Source organism: Chionomys nivalis, chromosome 13 (genome assembly GCF_950005125.1).
Source record: "Chionomys nivalis chromosome 13, mChiNiv1.1, whole genome shotgun sequence".
In the NCBI taxonomy this organism is placed as follows: domain Eukaryota; kingdom Metazoa; phylum Chordata; class Mammalia; order Rodentia; family Cricetidae; genus Chionomys; species Chionomys nivalis.
Window position 1 is genome coordinate 5,078,394 of NC_080098.1, and position 23,580 is coordinate 5,101,973.

Genomic DNA, 23,580 nt, shown 5'->3' on the forward strand with positions numbered 1-23,580 from the left:
CATGCATTTGTATAGTATATGTATATGTTCCTGTGTGTGCACATGTGAGTGTGCATTTGGAGGCTAGAAGCTGACATCGAGTGTCTTCCCGAATTGCTTTCCTCCTCATTTTATTTACTTTAAATTTCAATTAATTTTTTTCCAAAGAAATGCGTGTATTCCTCCTTTGTGTCTGTGGGTTGGTATGTTCCTGAGCAGAGTATTGGATCTGCCAGAGCTGGAATTACAGGCAGGAAATTGTGAGTCACCTAGCATGAGTGCTGGGAACTGACCTTGAGTCCTCTGGAAAAGCATCAAGGGTTCTTCAGTGCTGAGCAATCTCTGTAGTGGGAAGAATTATTTTCTTTTTTTTCTTTTTTTTTTTTTTGGTTTTTCGAGACAGGGTTTCTCTGTAGCTTTGGTGCCCGTCCCGGAACTAGCTCTTGTAGACCAGGCTGGCCTCTAATTCCCAGAGATTCGCCTGCCTCTGCCTCTGCCTCCCGAGTGCTGGGATTAAAGGCGTGTGCCACCACCGCCCGACTCTAAGAATTATTTTCTTAACAGCCAGTCTATGTTGCTCTACACTGTTAGCATTTCACAAAGCTGCCCATAACTACCTGGGAATGCTGGGTAATGCATAGTTTCCTCTGGAAAACTCATCTCAAATAATCAAGAAATGTAAATTTCTTAAAATGTCAATTATAAAGGAAGAATTTGAATGGCATTTTAAAAGCCAGTAGAATTTACTCTACTGAGGGCTAAATACTACATGTGTTCAACTGAACCGGAGATGAAAAGTCAAGGGAATTATGATGGTCCTTATCTTTCTTCATCTGCTTTGCATTTAATGCATCTTTATGAACAAAGCTGTGTTTGTGAAGGGTATTAAGGCTTGTTTGGCCTTCCCCTCCACCCCCAGCACTCTGCAGACCCTTTTGCAAGGTTATGTTCCATGAACTGATTGATACATAAACAGAAGACAGATGCTGCAGAGATGGTTCTGATGATAACTCATTTTCAGCTAGTCATGAAGCTATTTTGATTACAGTATGTTTAAGTAATTACAACATGGTCTGTTGTGCTAGGCTTACTGCAATGAGAGCACATGAAAACAATGCATGTGTTCTGCGTGCCCAACAAAAGATGCACTGTGGTGTGATGATTTTAATTCCCAAGCTTAGGTTAGGACTGGAGGAGTTTAAAATATGTCATAACATAAAGTGCGTCAACTAAACACAGACCAAATAAAAAGGTAACTGCATAACTTTGAGGCATAAATGTTTGTTTTGGGGAGTATTTAGATGCTACTATGCGAAGAAACCAGTACTTTTTACATAGAGGTAACAGTCTGTGGACAGCTGATTAAGACATTGTGTGGCTTGATTCTAGTTTATGTGAATCATAATTGTTATGCAGGGTGCTTTCCGGGTCATGAAGATTGAAACTAAAATCAGAGGGCTTGATCAGTCAATTGTGTGTAAATACCACTGTTGTGGGAGGATTGCTCAAAAGAGACCCCAGTAGAATGCCCAAAAAGAGACTAGAATTGTGTGGCTAAGGGAGCCACTTGGATTTTCCCACCCATTTACTGATTATAGTTCACACCACGGTTTTTGCCTTCTCCACAGGATAATTGATCGCTTAGATGGAGTTCGCCTGTTGTGGTCCCTGCTCAAAAATCCACACCCAGATGTGAAGGCCAGCGCAGCATGGGCACTCTGTCCCTGCATCGAAAATGCAAAGGTAGAAGTGGTTGCAAATCTGTATGTTCTAGAACTTGTAAGCCCTCGAATAGTGTCAGCACCATACTAGTTTATACGGACTCACTTTTGGTCAGATTGATCTTGTAGAAAAAGAAGGCAAAATACTTATGCTAAAGCAATTTCCAGCCATTCTTTCTTCTGGTTTGCTGAAAAATGTGACATGAAATTAGGCAAAGGTAACAGCAATGGACTTTTGCTCCTGTCTTTGAGGCAATGGGAAAGTTGACTGTATTGCATTTTCTGTTGCTTAAAAAGAGGACAAATTGGGGGACCTGTCTGGGTCCTGCCTTGATGAGTTCATAGTTCCAGGGTAGGTGAGTGTGAATTAGAAATATTAGGCAAGAGGAACAGAGATACGGGAGAAATCCAGAGACATAGGATAGTCAAGACCTGTGGTAACCCAGTGAATGCTGAATCTGCCTATGATTATTTTCCACATGCATATATACCCCAATCCAAAGGGGGGAAGAAGGAAGATTGCTTTAACAGGACACGAATAACAAATAGAACAATTGCCTGAGACATCAAGCCACTGTTTTCCTGAGTTAAGCATTCTGATGTTTTAGGCAGAACGTGCAGCAACAACACCATAGACCAAGTATCCTATAAGCAGCCACTCCCTGGGTCAAATTAAAAATGAAGAAGCAGAAATGAACTTGAATTCTCTGACCTTAGGTCAAGGTGGAGTAGATCCATCTCCATGGGCCATCTTAGTATCCAAAACACCAAGTAACCACACCCTAGATCAGAACATCTTGTTTGTAGCCACTCCTTAAGTCAGACTTATTGTTTTTTTTGTTTTTCTTATTTTATTTTATTTAATTTATTTATTTATTAAAGAATTCTGCCTCCTCCCCACCCCCACCTCCCATTTCCCTCCCCCAATCAAGTCCCCCTCCCTCGTCAGCCCTAAGAGTAATCAGGGTTCCCTGCCCTGAGGGAAGTACAAAGACCATCCACCTCCATCCCGGTCTAGTAAGAGGAGTATCCAAACTGCCTAGGCTCCCACAAAGCCAGTACGTGCAGTAGGATCAAAAATCCATTGCCATTTTTCTTGAGTTCTCAGTAGTCCTCATTGTCCGCTATGATCAGCAAGTCCGGTTTTATCCCATGCTTTTTCTGACCCAGGCCAGCTGGCCTTGGTGAGTTCCCGATAGAACATCCCCATTGTCTCAGTGTGTGGGTGTCCCCCTCGCAGTCCTGAGTTCCTTGCTCGTGCTCTCTCTCCTTCTGCTCCTGATTTGGACCTTGAGATTTCAGTCTGGTGCTCCAATGTGGGTCTTTGTATCTGTCTCCTTTCATCGCCTGATGAAGGTTACTGTTCAGACTTATTGTTAATAGCTTTGAAAGAGCGAGACCTTCAACCAAAGTGGAGTGGACACACTTCTGTGGGCCCTCACAGGGACCTTGGCTGTTTTCCTAGGAGTTACAGCAGCAGGAACAGCGGTGTCCTTGAAAAGGTCACTTTTCTGAACATTAATGCCAAGATCAAAGGTTTCTTTATTTGTAGGAAGAATCTATTTATTTATTAGTTATTTTAGCTTTCATTTGTACATTTTTTTATTGTTTATTTATTTATTAAAGATTTCTGCCTTCTCCCCGCCACCACCTCCCATTTCCCTCCCCCTCCCCCATCAAGTCCCCCTCCCTCATCATCCCTAAGAGTAATCCAGGTTCCCTGCCCTGTGGGAAGTCCAAGGACCACCCACCTCTATCCAATTCTAGTAAGGTGAGCATCCAAACTGCCTAGGCTCCTGCAAAGCCAGTACGTGCAGTAGGATCAAAAACCCATTGCCATTGTTCTTGGGTTCTCAGTAGTCCTCATTGTCCATTATTTTCAGCAAGTCCGTTTTATCACATGCTTTTTCAGACCCAGGCCCGCTGGCCTTGGTGAGTTCCTGATAGAACATCCCCATTGTCTCAGTGTGTGGGTGCACCCCTCGCGGTCCTGAGTTCCTTGCTCATGCTCTGTCTCCTGCTCTTGATTAGAACCTTGAGATTTCAGTCCCGTGCTCCAATGTGGGTCTTTATCTCTGTCTCCTTTCATCACCTAAACGTTTTTCTTTGGGTTCACCTTCTTAATTAGCTTCTCTAGGACCACGCATAATAGGCTCAATGTCCCCTATTTATGGCTAGAAACCAAATATGAGTGAGTACATCCCATGTTCCTCTTTTTGGGTCTGGCTCACCTCACTCAGGATAGTGTTTTCTATTTCCGTCCATTTGCCTGCAAAATTCAGGAAGTCATTGTTTTTTACTGCTGAGTAGTACTCTAATATATATATATTCCATACTTTCTTCATCCATTCTTCCATTGAAGGGCATCTAGGTTGTTTCCAGGTTCTGGCTATTACAAACAATGCTGCTATGAACATAGTTGAGCATATACTTTTGTTGTATGATAGGGCATTTCTTGGGTATATTCCCAAGAGTGGTATTGCTGGGTCCAGGATAGCCAAAACAATCTTATACAATAAAGGATTGTCTGGAGGCATTACCATCCCTGACTTCAAACTCTATTACAGAGCTACAGTAATGAAAACAGCTTGGTATTGGCATAGAAACAGAGAAGTCGACCAATGGAATCGAATAGAAGACCCTAGCTTTAACCCACAAACCTATGAACACTTGATTTTTGATAAAGGAGCTAAAAGTATACAATGGAAAAAAGAGAGCATCTTTAACAAATGGTGCTGGCAAAACTGGATGTCAGCCTGTAGAAGAATGAAAATAGATCCATATCTATCACCATGCTCAAAACTCAAGTCCAAATGGATTAAAGACCTCAATATCAGGCCGAATACACTGAACCTGATAGAAGAGAAAGTGGGAAGTACTCTACAACACATGGGCACAGGAGACCACTTCCTACGTACAACCCCAGCAGCACAGACATTAAGGGCATCATTGAATAAATGGGACCTCCTGAGACTGAGAAGCTTCTGTAAAGCAAAGGACACTGTCATTAAGACAAAAAGGCAACCCACTGACTGGGAGAAGATCTTCACCAACCCCACAACAGACAAAGGTATGATCTCCAAAATATATAGAGAACTCAAGAAAGTAGACCGTAAAGGGCTAATCAACCCAATTAAAAAATGGGGCACTGAGCTGAACAGAGAATTCTCAACAGAAGAAGTTCGAATGGCCAAAAGACATTTAAGGTCATGCTCAACTTCCCTAGCGATCAGGGAAATGCAAATCAAGACAACTTTAAGATACCATCTTACACCTGTCAGAATGGCTAAAATAAAAAACCCCAATGATAGCCTTTGCTGGAGAGGTTGTGTAGAAAGGGTTACACTCATCCATTGCTGGTGGGAATGCAAACTTGTGCAACCACTTTGGAAAACAGTGTGGCGGTTTCTCAGGAACTTCGGGATCCACCTACCCCTGGACCCAGCAATATCATTTGTACATTTTATTATTTTTTTCAAAGATCTCTTTTTAGCCCTCTTCTCTTTTTGTGGAGCTGGGATGGAATCTGGGTCTCGTGCATGCTAGGAACGTACTCCACTACTGAGCTACTCTTTGTATTTGCTAGGGCATAGAGTCATGCCCAGGTGCCATGCTCAGCTTTCAGGCCTTGAACCTGGGATCCTGCTTTCTCAGCCTCCTGCATAGCTGTGATTTTAGGTGTGTTCCACGAAACCCAGCCTGCCTTTTTCACCTTTACTTCACATTTTTCAATTTATCTTAAAGACTCTTGCCACTGAATCTTTTATAAAGAATTAAGTTTTATAAAATTTTAGTTTGACCTGAATATAACTCTAAATGTGAAAAAATGAGTTGTGAAAAAAATGAAAAAATGATAAAGATCTCAAGTGTTCACCTAGGGAAAATGGACAATAAGATAATAGTAATACAAAATTAATTTATTTAAGTAATGTGTTCATTGGTGTTGCCACATTTCACAAATGTATTAAGCTAAGTGGCAAACTGCAGTAGATGTATGATGTTATTTCTATTACAATGAAAATAAAAATTTAATATAAAGTTTAAATATTAGTTAGGAAGCAAGAAAGTAGCCTATTGGTTCAAAATTAATATATGCACTCGTAGAATATTTCTTACCAGTTCTTTCAACTGTTTTATCAGTCCTTCATTCATAAATGTTCATAAATATTAAAGCAGTAATATTTAAGAATATTTAAGAATATTAGTTGTATTAAAAGACAAACCAAGATTAGCAGAATGAACTTTAGAGGCCACAGAGATAATGCAAGGTGCAGAATATACATTTAAAAATTCAAAAGCTGAATATCCTCGGAAAGTTCTAATGGCGAACACTATGTCTAAATATATTGCTATAACAAAAATTCCAAATAAGGAAAGTTTTTTTTAAAGTAATAGTTACTTGACAAAATAAACCCAGTATATAGTAGCTTGCACCTGCAATTCCAGAGTTTAGGGAGGCTGAGGTGGGAGTTTCACCACGAGCCCAAGGTTATACATCAGCCTGAGAAATGAAATGAGATCTTATCGTAAAAAAGCTTTCAAATTATTTAATAAAACAATTCATTTAGTAGAAGGAATAATTATTCCTAAGATTGATGTGGCTAGATAGATATCTGGAAGATAAAGTAGAGCAAATAACCAAGAATATGAGCGGAAGTAAAAAGAAAAGAAGACATGAAGACATGTGAAAAGGAAGAGAGGAACTCGGGAGAAGAACTAATCACTATTTTTTGAAAAGTTTTTGTAAGTAAGATACTCTCTAAATTGGAAAGATTCACAAGTGCCAACCAGAGAAACCAGTAGGCAATTGTCTATATCTGTATGCAAATTTAAATATTCTATCTAGAAATTAAAGAAACAAAGCAGTCACACCAACAATAGGCCTAACAACATCCACAATATGTTTTCCTGTAAATTGTCATTGGTTCTTTGAAAATTTTGTATACTGTGTTTTAATTATATTCATCCCCTCCATCAACTCCTCCCAGCTCTAGCCCCTCCCACGCCCACCTAACTTTATGGCCTCTTTTTAAAAAAACCCACCTTGTCAAATTTGTGCTGCCCATATTGACCCGGATATGTGGCCTTCCACAGAAGCATGGTTGACCTATGAGTAAGATTGACTCCTCTCCTCCAGCAGCTATCAGTTCCCAGTAGCTGCTCTTCTAGCTGTGGGACTTGGTGCCCACCTCCTTTTCCACGCTGGAATTTTAGGTGGTTTGAACTTCCTATTGGCACAACTCTGGAGTTTTGTTGTACAACTGCCTTTCTGTGCTCAGACAACACTGTTTCCTTGTAGTCGTTCTCTGCTTCCAACTCTTACAGTCTTTCTGTCTGCTCTTTCACAATGATTCCTGAATCTTGGGAGGAGGAGGTGTGATGTAGATGTTCTTTTTATGGCTAAACATTCCATAGTTTGTTGCTCTCTGCATCTTGAGCTGTTGTGGATCTGTGTCCATCACCATCTACTGGAGAAAGAAGCTTCTCTGATGAGAGTTGAAAAATGCTTTAATCTCTGACTATAAGGATAAGTCATTAGGAGATAGTTTAATAGTATATAAATTTAACAGAATAATAGTTCTAAATTCTCCGGTAGGGCCTATGATCTGTCTATCCACAGATCTTGGCCATGATAATGGCAGCAGGTATGGGTTCCATCTCATACAGCGGACTTCAAATCCAATCAGAAACTGATTAGTTACACCCTTGGCATTTGTTCCATCGGTGCCTGGCCAGGCCAGTCATCATTGTAGCTCTTAGATTTGAAAGCTAGGTAAAATTGATGATTTCTTTTCTCCTCTGTTAAATGTGTAGCACCTCTCAGCACTATGAGCCCTAGCTAGCAGGGATGAAATTTTTCCAGATTAGTGGCAGTTTGATGTATCCATGTTCTGATTCAAGTCTGTAGTATCTTCAACAATTATCTATGCTCTTACCGTCATGCTCTGGAGGGAAGCCAAGAACATTACCAATAGCCTGTAGTGTTTGCGGTCTCTGGGACCTCACTAAGCCAACAATTCAAAAGAGGTAACCAATTCTTATCCCTGGGTTTTTTGTTAGCCTATGGTGTCTAGTAGGAGCTTTGTCACCCTGTTATAGGGTACCTCCATCTAAAGGTGTGTGTGTGTGTGTGTGTGTGTGTGTAGTTCAGAAACTTCTACAGCAGTAGGTTTCCATGTGATTTTTTTCTGAAGGCCTTTAATGTGACTTATCCCTCCCATCCCTTTCCCAATTTAACCTATCCTCTTTCTTTCCCTGTAAATCTTATACCACTGCATTTTATCTCCTCTCTGTTGAAATCCCCCTCCTATGGTCTTCTACTGATTTTTATGACCTCTGTGAGCATTCCAAATGTTTCCAGGTTCTGTCTATGACAAATAATGCAGCTATGAACATAGTTGAGCACATGTCCTTGTGGTACAATTGAGCATCCTTTGGATATATACCCAAAAGTGGTATTACTGGGTCTTCATGAAGGGTTTTTTTCTACAGAATGGAAAAAGATCTTAACTAACCCTGATCTCCAAAATGTACAAAGAACTCAAGAAATTGGTCATCAAATAATCCAATAAAATAATCCAACAAATAATCCAATAAAAAATGGAGTACAGAACTAAACAGAGAACTCTCAACAGAGGAATCTAAAATGGCTGAAAGACACTTTAGGATCCTTAGTCATCAGAAAAGTGCAAATCAAAACAACTCTGAGATTCTATCTTATACCTGTAAGAATGGCCGAGATCAAAAACAATAGTGACAACTTATCACTGTTTTGGGTTAATCTATTGTTTTCTCTCCAATAGTATTTCTTTATGAAATTGGGTGTACCCGGGTTGTGTGTATATATTTATGGTGTAATATTCAGTTGGCAGATTTTTTCTTCAAATGAGGATAAAGTGTTCCTCAACTCTTCTAACTAGTTGTAGTTTTCAGACTATTTTGTCAGACATTAAATAGACCTGCTTCTTTCTTAGTTATATTTGCTTGCAGTAACTTTTTCTATCTTTTTACCTTAATGTGGCGCTTACCTTTGATGGTGAAATGTGTTTCATGGAAGCGTAAAAACAGAAAGTTTTTGTTTCTAATCTAATCTGACAACTTGTATCTCATTTATGAGGAATTGAGACCATTAATATTAAGAATTATTTTTGAAATATATGTATTAATTTCTGTCATTTTGTTGATTTTTTGGTGAGTCTCATTGTCTTGCATTATTTATTAATTCTCTTGTGACCTCTGGGGTCTGATTATTCTTTTCATAGTGAAGTATTCCTCCAGTATCCTCTGTAGAGCTGGCCTAGTAGTCATAAATCCCTTTAATCTGGTTTTGTCATGGAAATTTTTCTCCTTCAATTTTGGTGGGTAATCTTGCTGGGTATAGTAGTCTGCGGTGATAGTAGTGTTCTTTCAGGACTTGGGATACACTTTTCCTGGCCTTATGACTTAAAGATCTCTGTTGAATAGTCAGGTGTTTATTGTCATGGACCTGCCTTTATAAAAGTGAGTTGGCTTTTCTTGCTGCTTTCAATACACTTCTTAATTGTGTGTTTTTAATGTTTTAGCTATAATGTGTCATGGAGAATTTCTTATCTTGTTCTGTCTATTTGGTAATCTGTAGGCGTCCTATATTTGGTTAGACATGTGTCTCTAAATACGAGAAATTTTCTTCTATAATTTTACGTATTTGCTGTATATTATTCTTTTTCTTTTTCCTCTTCCTCTTCTCCTCCTCCTCCTCCTCTTTTTCCTTCTTCTCTTCCTCCTCCCACACAAGGTAGCACTTAGTGTGTTAGACAACTTCTTTTTGCCTACAAGATGTAGAACTCTTAACTACCTCTCCAGCACCATGTCTGCCTGCATAGTGTCATGTCCTGCCATGATGATAATGGACTGAACCAAGCTGGCAGATGACTTGAAATCATGTAGGCAATGGGAGGAACATTAGGTATGACACTATTTTACAAAGATAACATTTCTAATTCATACTGTTATTACACATCCATAGTGTCCTGTTTCTCATAGACTTCATTTCCAAATATTTCTATTTATCTTCTACTAGGATTAAGAGAAACCATCATTTTCATAGCAGAAATTCGTAAAATTTCTGAAAAAATTCGTAAAAAATCTGTCCTGAATGTCTGGCTGATTTTCTGTGCTATCAGCCTAATGAGAACTCCAGTCTAATTATAAACATCAGTCAGAGCACTTCTCTTGACTACAAACCTAGTCTGGACCAATTCATGGAAAACATTCCCCTCAGCCTATTTCTCTTGAATGTTACCTGTTCTCTGCCCACTCCCCATCCCTACCAACTTAGTATCTGAATTTGTGACCTCACATTCTTGTTACCCGTTCCGAGGAAAGAGACACATGTGAAGGGAGAGCCCCTCCTGGCAATGTCTCTCACTGATACTGTACTCTCCTCCCATCTGCACTTGTTTTTTGGGGGGTACCATCATTATAGGAAGAGTTTTAAGCGAGAATGGATAATTTGAAAATGCATGGGTGGATGAGTAATGAAACTATCACAGAGCCTAGAAAAAAATAACCAGAATTTAACTTACAGCAGCAGTGTGACTTGAAGATCAAACGTAAGGAAAAAATGATCAAGAAATACAGTCAGAACTGATACCTAAAGAGGTGGCTTGTGAAGAAGCAGTCAACAAAGATACTGCACTTATATTTTGTTTGCTTATCTTTGACAACTGGCACAGTTGTAAGTGAGCTTCAGCACAAGAGGAATGTGGCTTTGGAGGAAGATGACATTTGCTTTCTTTTAGGTGGAAGTATCCAGTCAGTTGATAAATGAATCTAGATATTTCTGGAAGGGTGTGTGTGTGTGTGTGTATGTGACTATGAAGAGGGAGATGGGTATCAAGGTAGATGAAGGGGAGAGGAAGCAGAATGAGAAGAGACCCCACCAACAGTGCTAAGGTAGGAAGGAAGGCTAGGGAGTGATGGCCTGACATGAAAGCCCAGGGAAGCCCAAATCAAGGAGAGGGATTGTTACAAAGGTCATTGGCCCAAAGAGAGTAATTATTTAAAGCTTTAAAAACTGAAAAGAGGACATTAAATGTGAAATATTTATGGTCACTGGTCATCACTATTCCTGCTGGGAATTTATGGAGGTAGTACTAAAGTGAGCAATGAGCTCAGAGAAGGAAACAGAAAGAAAATTAGTAATTCTATCTAGAAGGTTAGTGATAAGGAGACTACATGAAATACAAAGGATAATTAATATTTATGTGACAACTTTATTATAGGAGACATATGTGTATCTATCATCTATCAGTCAAGCTATCAAGTTATCTATCATTTATATTTTTCACCCTTCATCTATCTATTCAGCTATATATTAAACTATCATCCTTCCGTCTGTTGTATAGACAGGACTAGGGAGAACTCCAAGGTGGGGACCAGAAGCCCTGGCTATTGCTGTCTTAATCTTACAAGCACATTGATTAAGCAAAAGAACAGTCCATGTATGTGAAAATCCTGAGGGGAGTCCAACGAGCTCAAAGACAAGAAACTTCTGGCAAGAATTACTGATACAGGCCATGAACACATGGCCCTCCTGAAGATAACTCTCTTCCAATTGTAGGCCGGCTTTGATTCGGCAATCAGAAGTTAGAAAGTTACTAACAGGACCTGGTTAACGCCCTTAATGTGAATTTAAAACATGAAGTCATACTTTCCCAGCAGATTACTAATTCAGTCCTGTCAATAAGGACTTGGTTTTTCTGATTGGGCCGTAGAAAGGGCCATAGACATTTATACGATTTCAATAAACTAAAGTCATAGAGTCAAAATGTTGATGCTATTTTATCACATATATACTTGAGGAAATTTTAGATGCTAAAGTAGATGGTGAAAATAAATTTTCTTCAAAAAATGTATTAAGAAATATCTGAGGGAAAGTTTTATAACCATTGGTCTAGCATGGGAAGTTTGGCCTTTGAAGTTGGTGAAAGAAAGCCTGATTTTCAATGGTTTGGACTTTGTGAGGGTTCCCTTTCCTAGGGCTGGAAGGTGAATGAATATTGGGTTAGTCTTCCCCTTTGCCTCTTTTGACCACAGAATTTATTCTACTGAGGCTGAGAGCTAGACAGACATAGGGCACAAAATATGTCAGAGAGCAGGCAAAAAGAACTCATATTTATATTTAAAATATAGCATGTCTACATAGCTCAGTCAAGATGCAGTCTGAGGAAGTACTAGCTGATAAGACTGCCTTCTATTTCCAGAGTGCACCGTCCGTCCGAATGTGGCTACTGGCAGATGCAGGCCCGATTGAACACTTGAGGTGTGACTAAAATAACTCTTGCAAAGTGGAGAACAAGCTCTCTTGCCTAGGCTAGCCTCCGACTTCTAGCAGTCCTCTTGTTTTCCTCTCTTGAGTACTGCAATTACAGGTGTGGGGCTCCATTCTGCCTCCAGATCATTAATTTTTTTTTTTTTGGCTGGTAGTATTTTACCATATGACTATGTAGTTATTTACTTACATAATCATGTTTCTAGTATTTAAAAACAGAATGAGGTGAAGTAAAACAAAATTTCATTGGAGCCTTCAGACTGTTCTTTCATATAGAAAAAAGTTAAACTACCTCTGCCTCCTTAGTAGAAACTTGGGTGTAGCTCCCCAGGACTGTGTCAATAAATGCATAAACTCAGTGCATCCTTGAATCAACTTCCTTTGGGATATCACTTTACTGTGAATATGCACACGTGTCTTCTGCTCTGCTCACTCTCCATCCAAAGCTTTTCCGTGTGATTACACCCAGATTTGCACTTTTAGCCAGAGTTTTGTACACTGTTTTACTGTGTTCAGATGAATTGAAAATTTTTGCTGATGAGATCATAAATCCTGAGGGGTGGGCAAGGAACTTCACTCGAGTGTACCAGGGTTTCCATTTTGCAGAAAAATGAGGGTACTGGAAAAAGCCTGGTAGATGCTTCCTGCATGCTTCCATCTCCTATCTAGGTATGCTTTGGCCCCACATCTCTCAGGGAAGACTTTCTCCTCTATCCATTTGGTGAGGAACCCTGGTCTCAGTTTTCACAAGTAATGCGTTTTCAAGCAATTTTACATTTGCTAACCCTGCATTACAGGATTTGACACCACTGTGAAATAAATAACTTCATTGTTTGAATTTGTGCCTCTGACAGTAAGACTGCAGGAACCAGTATGTCAGTCATAGATCAGAGCTGGGTAAATGGGCTAAAAGGGCTAACCCTGCTTTTAATCAAACCATTGGTGTGTCAGGGACCTTGCCTCAGACCTCAAATGTCATGAAACCTAAGAGTCTTCCATACAGCGTCCGTGGGTGTGAACAAAGTGACACGTAGCTGTGCAAACAGATGTTGCCTAGTTTGTGTTGCTAAGACATATTCATTAGAACACATTTTTCAGATTGATTGCTTAAGAAATTAAGATGCAAAATTGCTTCTAGTGAATATTTTACATCTTATTAGAAAATATTGACTTCTCCTTATTCACGAAACAGCTCGTCAGCAGGGTCCAGAATCAAAGTGGTCAGTTATGAATCCTGGATAGCGGAGTGAGTGGTTTATGGTACATGCTGGCATTGCTCCTTTACCACTCTCACTTGGTTATTGCTTACATAAAACAAATGTTGTGCTGGACTTTTATAGCCATAGTAAAATGATTGACCTTTTCTCAGCACACAACTGTCTTAACTCAAAGCTATACTATTTTTTCAGTTGGAAAATTCAGACGTTTTGATAATTTAGAGATATAATGTACTAGGTGAAACATATTTTTCCTGATGGCTTTGCTACCCATTGTTCATGTGGTTAAAAATTCAGACCATGAGCCAATCAGCCTGTCTAAACACGAAAGAATGTTAAGGCAGGGAATTGGCTACTCAGTGCTCTTCAAACTGTAAAAGTTACCTTGTTACAAAACATTCACTAAACACCTTCTTAAGGAGTTTAATTTAAAAGCTTATTATTTATTTTTTCCACAGGAGGATTTAGAATTTTTTCAATTATGATCAATTTTAAAAACCCACAGAGATCCTAAGATTTAATCTCTGAGTGATGCTGGCTGCAGACTAGTACTCTGTAATGTGAGTAGTGTGCTCTCACTGCGCCATCAAATACGCCTGGAGAGGGTTGCAGCCGAGGAATAGGTGCCTGAAGTTGTAATGCAAAGACGACAACCCCTGAACCTGGCAGGCCACATGAATTCAGTCACAAACGCTCCGCAGCCACAGCACAGAGTGAACTGCTGAGAAGTAGCAGGAGGCCGTGAAAGAGTGCGGACTCGGGTCTTCACACAAAATCCCTCCATGCCTTAGGACATTATTTATAAGAATGCTGTTCCTTTCTAAACAGTTGTCATTTAAGTATTTCACTAGGCAATATTTAAAGTAGCTTTCTCAATTCAGTTTCTTTCCATTAATGAATTTTAAGTTTTCATTGAGAAAGAATGAGAGTTTAAATATATTTACTTTTCAGAAGAAGCACTATAAAAGCATGATTATTTAATTTTTGAGAGCTAAATCTGCATGCATTAGGTAGGAAATAAATATGTTTATTTTAGAATAAGCAATACGGAAGGCAGTTATAAAATCAGGAAGGAAACTCCCATGTTCTCCAAATGTGTCCATGAGATCATTTGGTCTCACAGCTTTCTTAAACCTGATTTTGCCTCTTGTTTAGAAGATTCTGTCTGGCTTTGAATATTGATCTTGAAGAGGAAAAAATTCCTCAGTCTTTTCAATTCCAGTCACATAAGGAGCAGCCCCACCTGAGAAGCCAAGGAGGGCCTGCTGCTTGTGCTCCCCCGAGGAGAAGTTCATTTTGGTAAGACATGCTTGGGCAATTTCAGTCAGGAATTTAGTGGATGGAGCCAGCTTCCTGAGCACAGGTGTGACAGAACACAGCTGACCAAACAGGACAGGAATGTGACATCACTGTTTAACTTCAGATGCCCAATGAGCCATGACCACTCGGGGAGTCAGGGAGAACCCAAAGAAGGCCTGTGGAGGGTTTTGTTTCCCCCAATGTCCACTGCTTTACATAAATACAACCAGGAGTGTTGACACGGCCAAGCTTGGCCCACAGAATGCACAGCTAACAAGAATCACCCTCATTAAAAAACAACCAAGCCTCTGTAGAGTATTTGTGCTTGTGGTGTTGCATGGTCTGGGGCTCTGCTGGCATTTTAGCTTAGCAAATACTCCTAGATATACATACTCCTCTTCTGACTCCCATCCCCCGTCATCTCTCTCTGTGTGTGTGTGTGTGTGTGTGTGTGTGTAGCAGATTTTCAGGAGGAGACATGACAGCAAATACTAACTATGGGTGCTAAAAAGCCTATCATCCAGCATTAATATGCATTATAAGTTAAACATTTGAAAAGACCATTTTCAGAGCACGGCTGGAAGAGTCACTAGCCATGAAGCTTGTTTGCACCTTCACCTGGATTTCCATCATACACACCTTTTGCTTTTCAGCTATGATGGACTTGGGAGTCTATTAAGGAGTGGAATTGCCATTACAGAAAGTCAAATCCCTTTAATTTTGAGTGCATACTTGGTGACTCTTTATTAAATTTACCATTATGTCTATAATTGATCTTATCATCCTGCCCAACTCAGTCCCAAATGCCCAAGATTTCACACAGTGCTTGTCACCATCAGAAACTGTGTATGTTAAGACACACTGATAGACATCTCAGGAGGACCCCAGGTACCCTGTGTTGCCCTTTGATCTCAGCAAGGGGCTATCTGCTGAGCCCTGTGCTCTTTGGCCACCCCTCTTTCAATTTTCATTCATTTCCCTCCTTGGGTGCCTTAGATTCTCTGATGAATCGTTGCATCGACTCCATTCTGCATACTTCCACTCCATTTACCTTCTTCTGCCCATTGCCCATGCCTGGGAAAACCTCATCTTTGGGAACACTCCTCCATGGTGCGTTTTGCTAGAGAGAATCATGCAGTCACACTTAGAATTCCCAGTCTGAAATGAATCTGTGTAACTAGAGTGTGAGGGACCATCTCCTATGAACTTACTCCTGTCTCTCTCTGGGCTTCTCTAGTCTCTCAGAAATCCTGCCTTCCTCTCCATGATTTAGGATTCTGTAACAGAATTTATGGGAGTGTGTTACCCATGGGGTGGGGGGGGCTACCTTTGTTATTTTAATATCTGTGAACTTACTCTATCCTTAAATCATTTCTGATAAGAAAACACTCTCATCTTTGTTTTCTTTTGGTCTCCCACATGTTTCTTCTTCAAATTTGTGTAATCATTATTAACATTATTTTACTGTTCTTAACCTTTATTTTATGTGTACTAGGCATGTAGTATGTTCATTGTTTCTGAGCTACATCCTCAACTTCTAGGCTATTGTCTTATTTACCTATTTATTGATTTGGCTATTTAGATACTTTTCTATCTATCTGTCTGTCTGTCTGTCTATTTAGTTATTTAGCTACTTTATTTTATGTGAATGGTTTATGTGTGGTGTGCAGGTATAGTGTATGCGTGTGGGTATATGCGTATATGGATGAACAAGATGGTATGAATGCATTTTAACTTAGAGGTCTTCATCTAGTGTTCACAGCTTTATTCTCTTGAGACGCAGTCTCTCACAGAACTTGCAGCTCACTAGGATGGCAGGGCAGAAAAGGCTTAGGATTTGTTTGTCTTTGTCTTGTCCCCAATGCAGGCATATGGGGCATATATAGTGCTGGGGATTCAAACTTGGGTTCTCATACATATACAGTGAGCAGTCTTACAACTGAGCCATTCTCTCCAGGCCCCCTTTCTCTCTTAAAATGTTCCTCTCCATTCTTTTTTCTCTTCTTAGATTTGAATTCCAGGTGTCTCTTCAAACATTTTATGGAACTTGGAAAAACGTGTACTAGCCATTTTATATATTTAAAAAGGTCAGTGTGTTTTGAAATGTAGGGGAACATTCTTTCTTCCACTAGGTAGTTTAAGTAAGGGGTTAATAAGTTTGATGGGGGGGGTTACATTTAGAGGGGCAGGATCACAGTTTCTCCAACTCTCAGGACCTTGGGGATAACAAACAAGAAGCTCAAATTTACAGCAGTTGATTCTTCAGCTCTGCCTGTGACTGCTTGAGAGAACGCTTTCCCAGATCTTGTCAGAAGTAGAGTCAGGTAGGGATGGGCTTCAGTTGGGTTATCTTCACTCTGAATCACCTTCCTTTCAAAATGCTCTGTAAAGGGGGAAATCAAATCTTTATTACTGCAGATTCTAGGAACAAATACTTTAAAAATCTTTAGATATCAGAATTACAGGATTTCAAAGGTTTAAGGCCCTGGGAAGCAAGGCCACTGGAGCACATGTATCAGACTGCAGCCACTGGAGTGTCCACACAGCGGACTGGGGGCCTGGCACAGTGTGGAGACTCCATCTTTGAGACCTGGCTGTAGGTCAGCATGCCAGATAGCAAGACTGAATATTCCCACACCAAAACATGGCACTGTGAAGTTACCAAATGGGGAGTCAACTCTATTTTCCAGTTTGAACAGTGAAGGCAGAGAACACAATGGGAGCCTGACTGATTCATTTACCATTTTCAGTCAAGATTCCAGTCTTCTAAGCAAAATTTCTGTGCATGGGAATCATTTATGGAGATCTTCTTTGTACATGGAATTATCTAACTTCAACTTGATGGGCTGGAGGTGTAACTCAGTGGAAGAGCTCTCGTCTAACGTGCAGGGTGCCCTAGGTTCAATCCACAACACACACAAAGCATGTTAATTCTGATTTGACATGCCATATTCATGAAACACATGACTATTATCTTCTCTCTTGGGTCAAAACTGTTCTTCTATGGCATACTTTCTTTTCTGTCCAAAGGATCATATTCTGACAACTGCCTCTTTCCCACTATTTACTAAAAGACTTTTGTCCATCCCTGTATCTCTAAGGACTAAATTTTATGAAAGAAATGGCCACAGGCTGGTCATTAGGTTTTCTCTTTTCATGAATGTAAAAGTCTATGTGTGTGTGTGTATATATATATATATATATATATATATATATATATATATATATATATATTGCCTTTCAAGAAATGAACAACATTTGCCAAGTGTGATGGCCCGCACCTTTAACCCTAGCACTTGGGAGGTAGAGACAGGCATGCGTCTGTGAGTTTGAAGCCAGCCTGGTTTATTTAGTGAGTTTCAGGACAACCATGACTATGTAGAAAGACCCTGTCTCAAAAAGGAAAGAAAAAAAAAGATAGAAATGAATAAGGCTTGAGTACCTTGCTTGGAATACCTTTATCAAATGTGAAGGAAGATCCTTCTAGATGTTTTTAGACCTAGCTCAGTATGCAGATGACTTTGGCTACATGGAACTTCTGACTTTTGTATCTAGGACTTTTGTATCGAGTCTCATGTTTAGGTTTTTAACTATTTTTGAGTTAATTTTTGCTAACATGGATGATAAGGCCCAACTTCATTGCTTTTCATGTGGATATCCAGTTTTTCCAGCATTTTTTGTTGAAAAGGCTGTCTCTCACCATGGGATAGCCTTAATACCCATGTCAATGATGTCACATCAACACACAAGCCTACATCTGGCACTCTACTCTGTCTCCACATACTCTTATGGCTGTGGCCTTCATGCTTCCATTTCTGCAGTCCTGTAATGCATTTTGAGATCAGGAAATAGGTAATCTCCATTTTCCCCTGTTAAGTATTGCTTTGGGTTGTTCAGCTTCCCTAAATATAAAATTTAAAATATATTTATCTATCTCAAAAAACAATTACTAAGATTTTTATCTTAAATTTTTTGTGTGTTTATGCATGTTGTGTGTGGATTATGTATACACAAGTGTGTTCAAGGCAAGACATGAATGAGGCCATTAAAGAGCAATGTCAGGTATTGCCCCTGTCTTCCACCTTGTTTGAGACACATTGTTTGCTGCTTTTTCTGCACAGCTGGCTGGCCCACAGCTTCTGGGACTCTCCTGCTTTTTCCTCCCATCTTACCTCACGATCACTGGGATTACAGATGTGTGTTACCACACCCAGATTTACATGATGTCTTATCACTGTTTTATTGTTGTGAAAGCACACCATGAGCAAGGCAACACTTATTTTTAAAAGATTTTTGTTTGGAGGCTTGCTCACAGTTTCAGAGGTTTAGTACATCATTACTATGGCAGGGAACATGGCAGCATGAGGCAGGAGCTAGAGCAGTAACTGAAAGCTACATCCTGACCCATAGGCAGGGAGATTTAACCCATTTCTAATAATCTATATATCACTAAAAGGTCGTGGCTTACCAGGAAAGATTCTAACCAGCATCTATCTCAGGGAGGAGAATCATGGCATCTGCCACACTTCCCTTCTTCCCAGGATTTTGTTCTGTCCACTCCATCCACCTACGGGCTGCTCTATCAAAAGGCCACGGTAGTTTCTTTATTCAACCAATGAAAGCAACACAAATACAGAAGGACCTCCTACACCAGGAGAGAAACTCCCATTGATTCCACTGAAATCAGGAACAAGACAAGGTTGTCCACTCTCTCCATATCTATTCAATATAGTTCTTGAGGTCCTAGCTAGAACAATAAGACAACAAAAGGAGATCAAGGGAATACAAATTGGGAAAGAAGTCAAATTCTCACTGTTTGCTGATGATATGATAGTTTACATAAGCAACTCCAAAAGGAACTTCTACAATGCATAAACACTGTCAGTAATGTATCAGAATACAAGATTAACTAAAAAAATACCAGTTGCTTTCTTGTACACAGATGATAAAAAGACTGGGGAAGAAATTAGAGAATCAATACCCTTCACAATAGCCACAAATAACACAAAATATCTCTGAGTAACTCTAACCAAACAAGTGGAAGACTTGTATGACAAGAACTTTAAATCTTTGAAGAGAGAAATTGAAGAAGACACTATAACATGGGAATATTTCCCATGCTCCTGGGTAGGCAGAATTAATAAAGTAAAAATTGCAATCTTACCAAACACAATCTACAGATTCAATGCAATGCCCATCAAAATCCCAGAAAAATTCTTCACAGACTTTGAAAGAACTTCACAGACTTTGAAAGAACTCAACTTCATATGGAAAAACAAAAAACCCAGCATAGCCAAAACAATCCTGTACAATAAAAGAATTTCTGGAGGCATCACAATCCCTGACTTCAAACTCTACTACAGAGCTATAGTACTGAAAACAGTCTGGTATTGGCATAAGAACAGACAGGAGGACCGATGGAACCGAATAGAAGACCCAGATATCAATCCACACATCTTCGAACACCTGATTTTTAACAAAGAAGCAAAAAATATCAAATGGAAAAAAGAAAGCATATTTAACAAGTGGTGCTTGCATAACTGGATATCAACATGCAGAAGAATGAAAATAGATCCATATCTATCACCATGCACAAAACTCAAGTCCAAGTGGTTCAAAGACCTCAACATAAAGCCAGCCACACTGAACCTTATAGAAGAAAAACTGGGAAATATACTTGAATGCATTGGCACAGGAGACCACTTGCTAAATATAACCCCAACAGCAAAGACACTGAGAGAAAAATTCAATAAGTGGGACCTCCTGAAACTAAAAAGCTTCTGTAAAGCAAAGGACACAGTCAACAAGACAAAACAACAGCCTACAGAATGAGAAAAGATCTTCACTAACCCCACATCAGACAGAGGTCTGATCTCCAAAATATACAAAGAACTCAAGAAATTGGTCACCAAAAGAACACATATCCAATAAAAATGTGGAGTACAGACCTAAACAGATAACTCTCAACAGAGAAATCTAAAATGGTGGAGAGATACTTAAGGAAATATTCAACATCCTTAGTTATCAGAGAAATACAAATCAAAACAACCTGAGATTCCATCTAACACCTATAAGAATGGCCAAAATCAAAAACACTGATGACAACTTATGCTGGAAAGTTTGTGGGAAAAAGGGAACACTCCTGCATTGTTGGTGGGAATGCAAGCTAGTACAACCCTTTTGAATGTTAGTTTGGTGATTTCTGAGAAAATTATGAAACAACCTTCCTCAAGACCCAGTAATACCACTTTTAGGTGTATATCTAAAGGATGATCAATCGTGCCACAAGGACATGTGCTCAACTATGTTCATAACAGCTTTGTTTGTCATAGCCAGAACCTGGAAACAACCTAAATGTTCCTCGACTAAAGAATGGATAAGGAAAATGTGGTACATTTACACAATGGAGTACTACACAGCAGAAAAAATAATGACAGCTTGAATTTTGCAGGAAAATGGATGGATCTAGAAAATATTATTTTGAGTGAGGTAACCCAAACACAGAAAGCCAGTTATCACATGTACTCACTCATAAGTAGTTTTTAAACATAAAGCAAAGAAAGCCAGCCTACAAACCAAATTCCAGAGAACCTAGATAACAATGAGGACACTAAGAGATACATACATAGATCTAATCTACATGGGAAGTATAAAAAGACAAGATCTCCTGAGTAAATTGGGAGCATGGAGACCTTGGGGATCTTGGGGGAGTGTTGAAGGGGGGACAGGAGAGGCAGGGATGGGAGCAGAGAAAAATGTAGAGCTCAATAAAAAGAAAAAATAAAGTTCTCACAAAAAATAAATTAAAAAGTGTAACATTGACATTCTCTATTGTTATCTGAGGTGACTTTTTCTCTCTTCCAGTTGGTCAATATTTGCTTCCTATCTATCAGACTTCTGATATTTGCTGAATACAAGCTTCCCTTCATTACACCTTAGTAAAGTTATTCTTTAGCTTGTCAAAAATGTATTTATTCTCATGTATATTGGTGTTTAACTCCATGTATGTCTGTGCACCACATGCTTTCCTGGTGCATATGGAGAGCAAAGGAGGGTATCCATGGAACTGTAGCTACAGATGGTTGTAAGCCACCATGTGGGTGCTGGGAACCAAACCCAAATCCTCTGGAAAATCACCTTCAGCCCCATATTTTTTTTTTTTATCTTTCACAACAATTTTGGCTTGGTCTATTTGCTATCTATTAATGAGAGTACCCTTTTTCTCTTGTTTAGTATTTCATAAATATCTTTTCCTAACCTTATGTTTTCAACTTGTGCATAGTTTTAGATCTCAAATGGATGGAGGTCTTGTATGCATCATATTGTAGGAGTATGGCTTATTTTGTTACTCCATCTTGACATTCTTGATTGAGAGTTAATTCTATTTAAAATCATTATTGACAGGGAAATACTTATTTTTGCTATTTTGTTTCTTTTCTCTGTGTGTGTTTTATAGCTTTTAAAGTATTAAGGAAGCAAGAGTTTCTTAACTCTTGCTTCCTTAATCACTTCTGTCCTTTGTGGTTAGTTAACTATTCATAATGACATATTTTGATGATTTTTCTCATTTGTCTTGTGCATGTTTTATATTTTCTTAATGGTCACCATGGAAATTGTAAATCTGTGTTAACTTGATAACATTTTAGTTTCAATGACATATAACTCTACTTTTTCTTCTCATAGATTTTATGTCATTGGTGTTATAAATACCCAGGAGTGTATTTGACATTATTTTCTGCATTAGTTTTCAAATCCTGAAAAAAATAAAAAGAAGTAGAAAAAGAAGAAAAGGAAGCAGAAGCAATACAAAATTGCTGAAAGAATTGTAATTATAATTTTCTTCTCTTTTCCTTTACTATAGACCTAGATATTTTCATATGCCTAGATTTCTTACATCTGTAGGCTCTCTTACATAGCAGGTCTACTGGTAATTGCCACTGTTTTTGTTAAATTTTGACATTCTTGTAGGACTATTCGCCATATATAGAATTTTCAGAAGACAGATTTACCCTTTGCTATGTTAAATGTATCATGCCTGTCATTTGGACTGAAGTCTTCTTTGGAGACATTTATAATGAGGTCACTTGTATATGACTCACTGATTTTCTTTCCCTTGCCACATTTGGAAACTCTTTATCTTGGAACTATTTGAGTATTGTATGTCTTGTTGATGCTTCTTTGACTTTGATGTTTGTATATCTTACCGTATATTTGGAATATTTTAGCCTGGAGTTCTTCAGATAGTGTCACTTTCTGGTATTCATCACTTTTCTTCTTTGATGCAATATTTTCAAGAGAACTGCAGTGGGGACCCACAGCCAATTCAGGATCTCAGGGGGCAGAAGCCACAGAGGCAAAATGGGAGGTGCACAGAAATCACAGGCACCAAGTTTCACGGACATCCCAGGACAAGGCATCACAGGGAAATGGAAATGACAAAACGTGTGCCCACAACTAGTTGGAAGTTCAGACATTATAAATCAAAGTGTGTCTATACTTCCTGATCCTGCCTTAACAGGCACATTTCCACTCTGCCTGTTAAGCTTATGTTACAATCCTCTGGTAAATTTTTCCATTCAGGCATCGTATTTTAGGTTCAGAATTTCTGTTTGGTTCCATTCATAGAAGAATTTCTATTTTCTGACATTTTCATTTTCTGACAGTTTTCCTGGTTTCCTCTAGTTCTTATTTTTACTTTGGGTATACTTAAGTTTTAAAACCTTTGTCTATAAGTCTTATATATTTGCTTCTTTAGAATTGGTTTCAAGACATTTATTTTGTTCTTTCAGCTAATTTCTGCCTCTTTATTTCTTTGTATTTTGTCATATATTTGTTTAAAATTGAGTTTTTAAAAATCAGGAACCTCTAAAAGTATGTATAGACTGGATTTGACAATATGTACTACATTACCAGCTAGTAGAAACTTGGGATTACCCAGAATGAAAATGCCACACTTCTTGGGTCTTTTATGGGCATATATTTGATCTGGACCTTTGTATATATATTTATCACATATACTTAGCTATTTTTACATGTCTGGATTTCTCAAAGA

At 39.0% G+C, this 23,580-nt stretch overlaps 1 protein-coding gene across 3 annotated transcripts in view; it reads left to right on the top strand.

The window, feature by feature from the left end:
* LOC130885799 (outer dynein arm-docking complex subunit 2) overlaps positions 1 to 23,580 on the top strand; it is a 170,453-nt gene that overhangs the window by 93,482 nt on the left and 53,391 nt on the right. For 2 of the 3 annotated variants that reach the window (XM_057787580.1, XM_057787581.1), the window contains one exon: positions 1,608 to 1,722. The exons of the other annotated variant lie outside the window; for it this stretch is intronic. In XM_057787580.1, the coding sequence (XP_057643563.1) occupies positions 1,608 to 1,722 (115 nt within the window). The remainder of the gene's footprint in view (positions 1 to 1,607; positions 1,723 to 23,580) is intronic. 3 annotated transcript variants of the gene reach the window in all.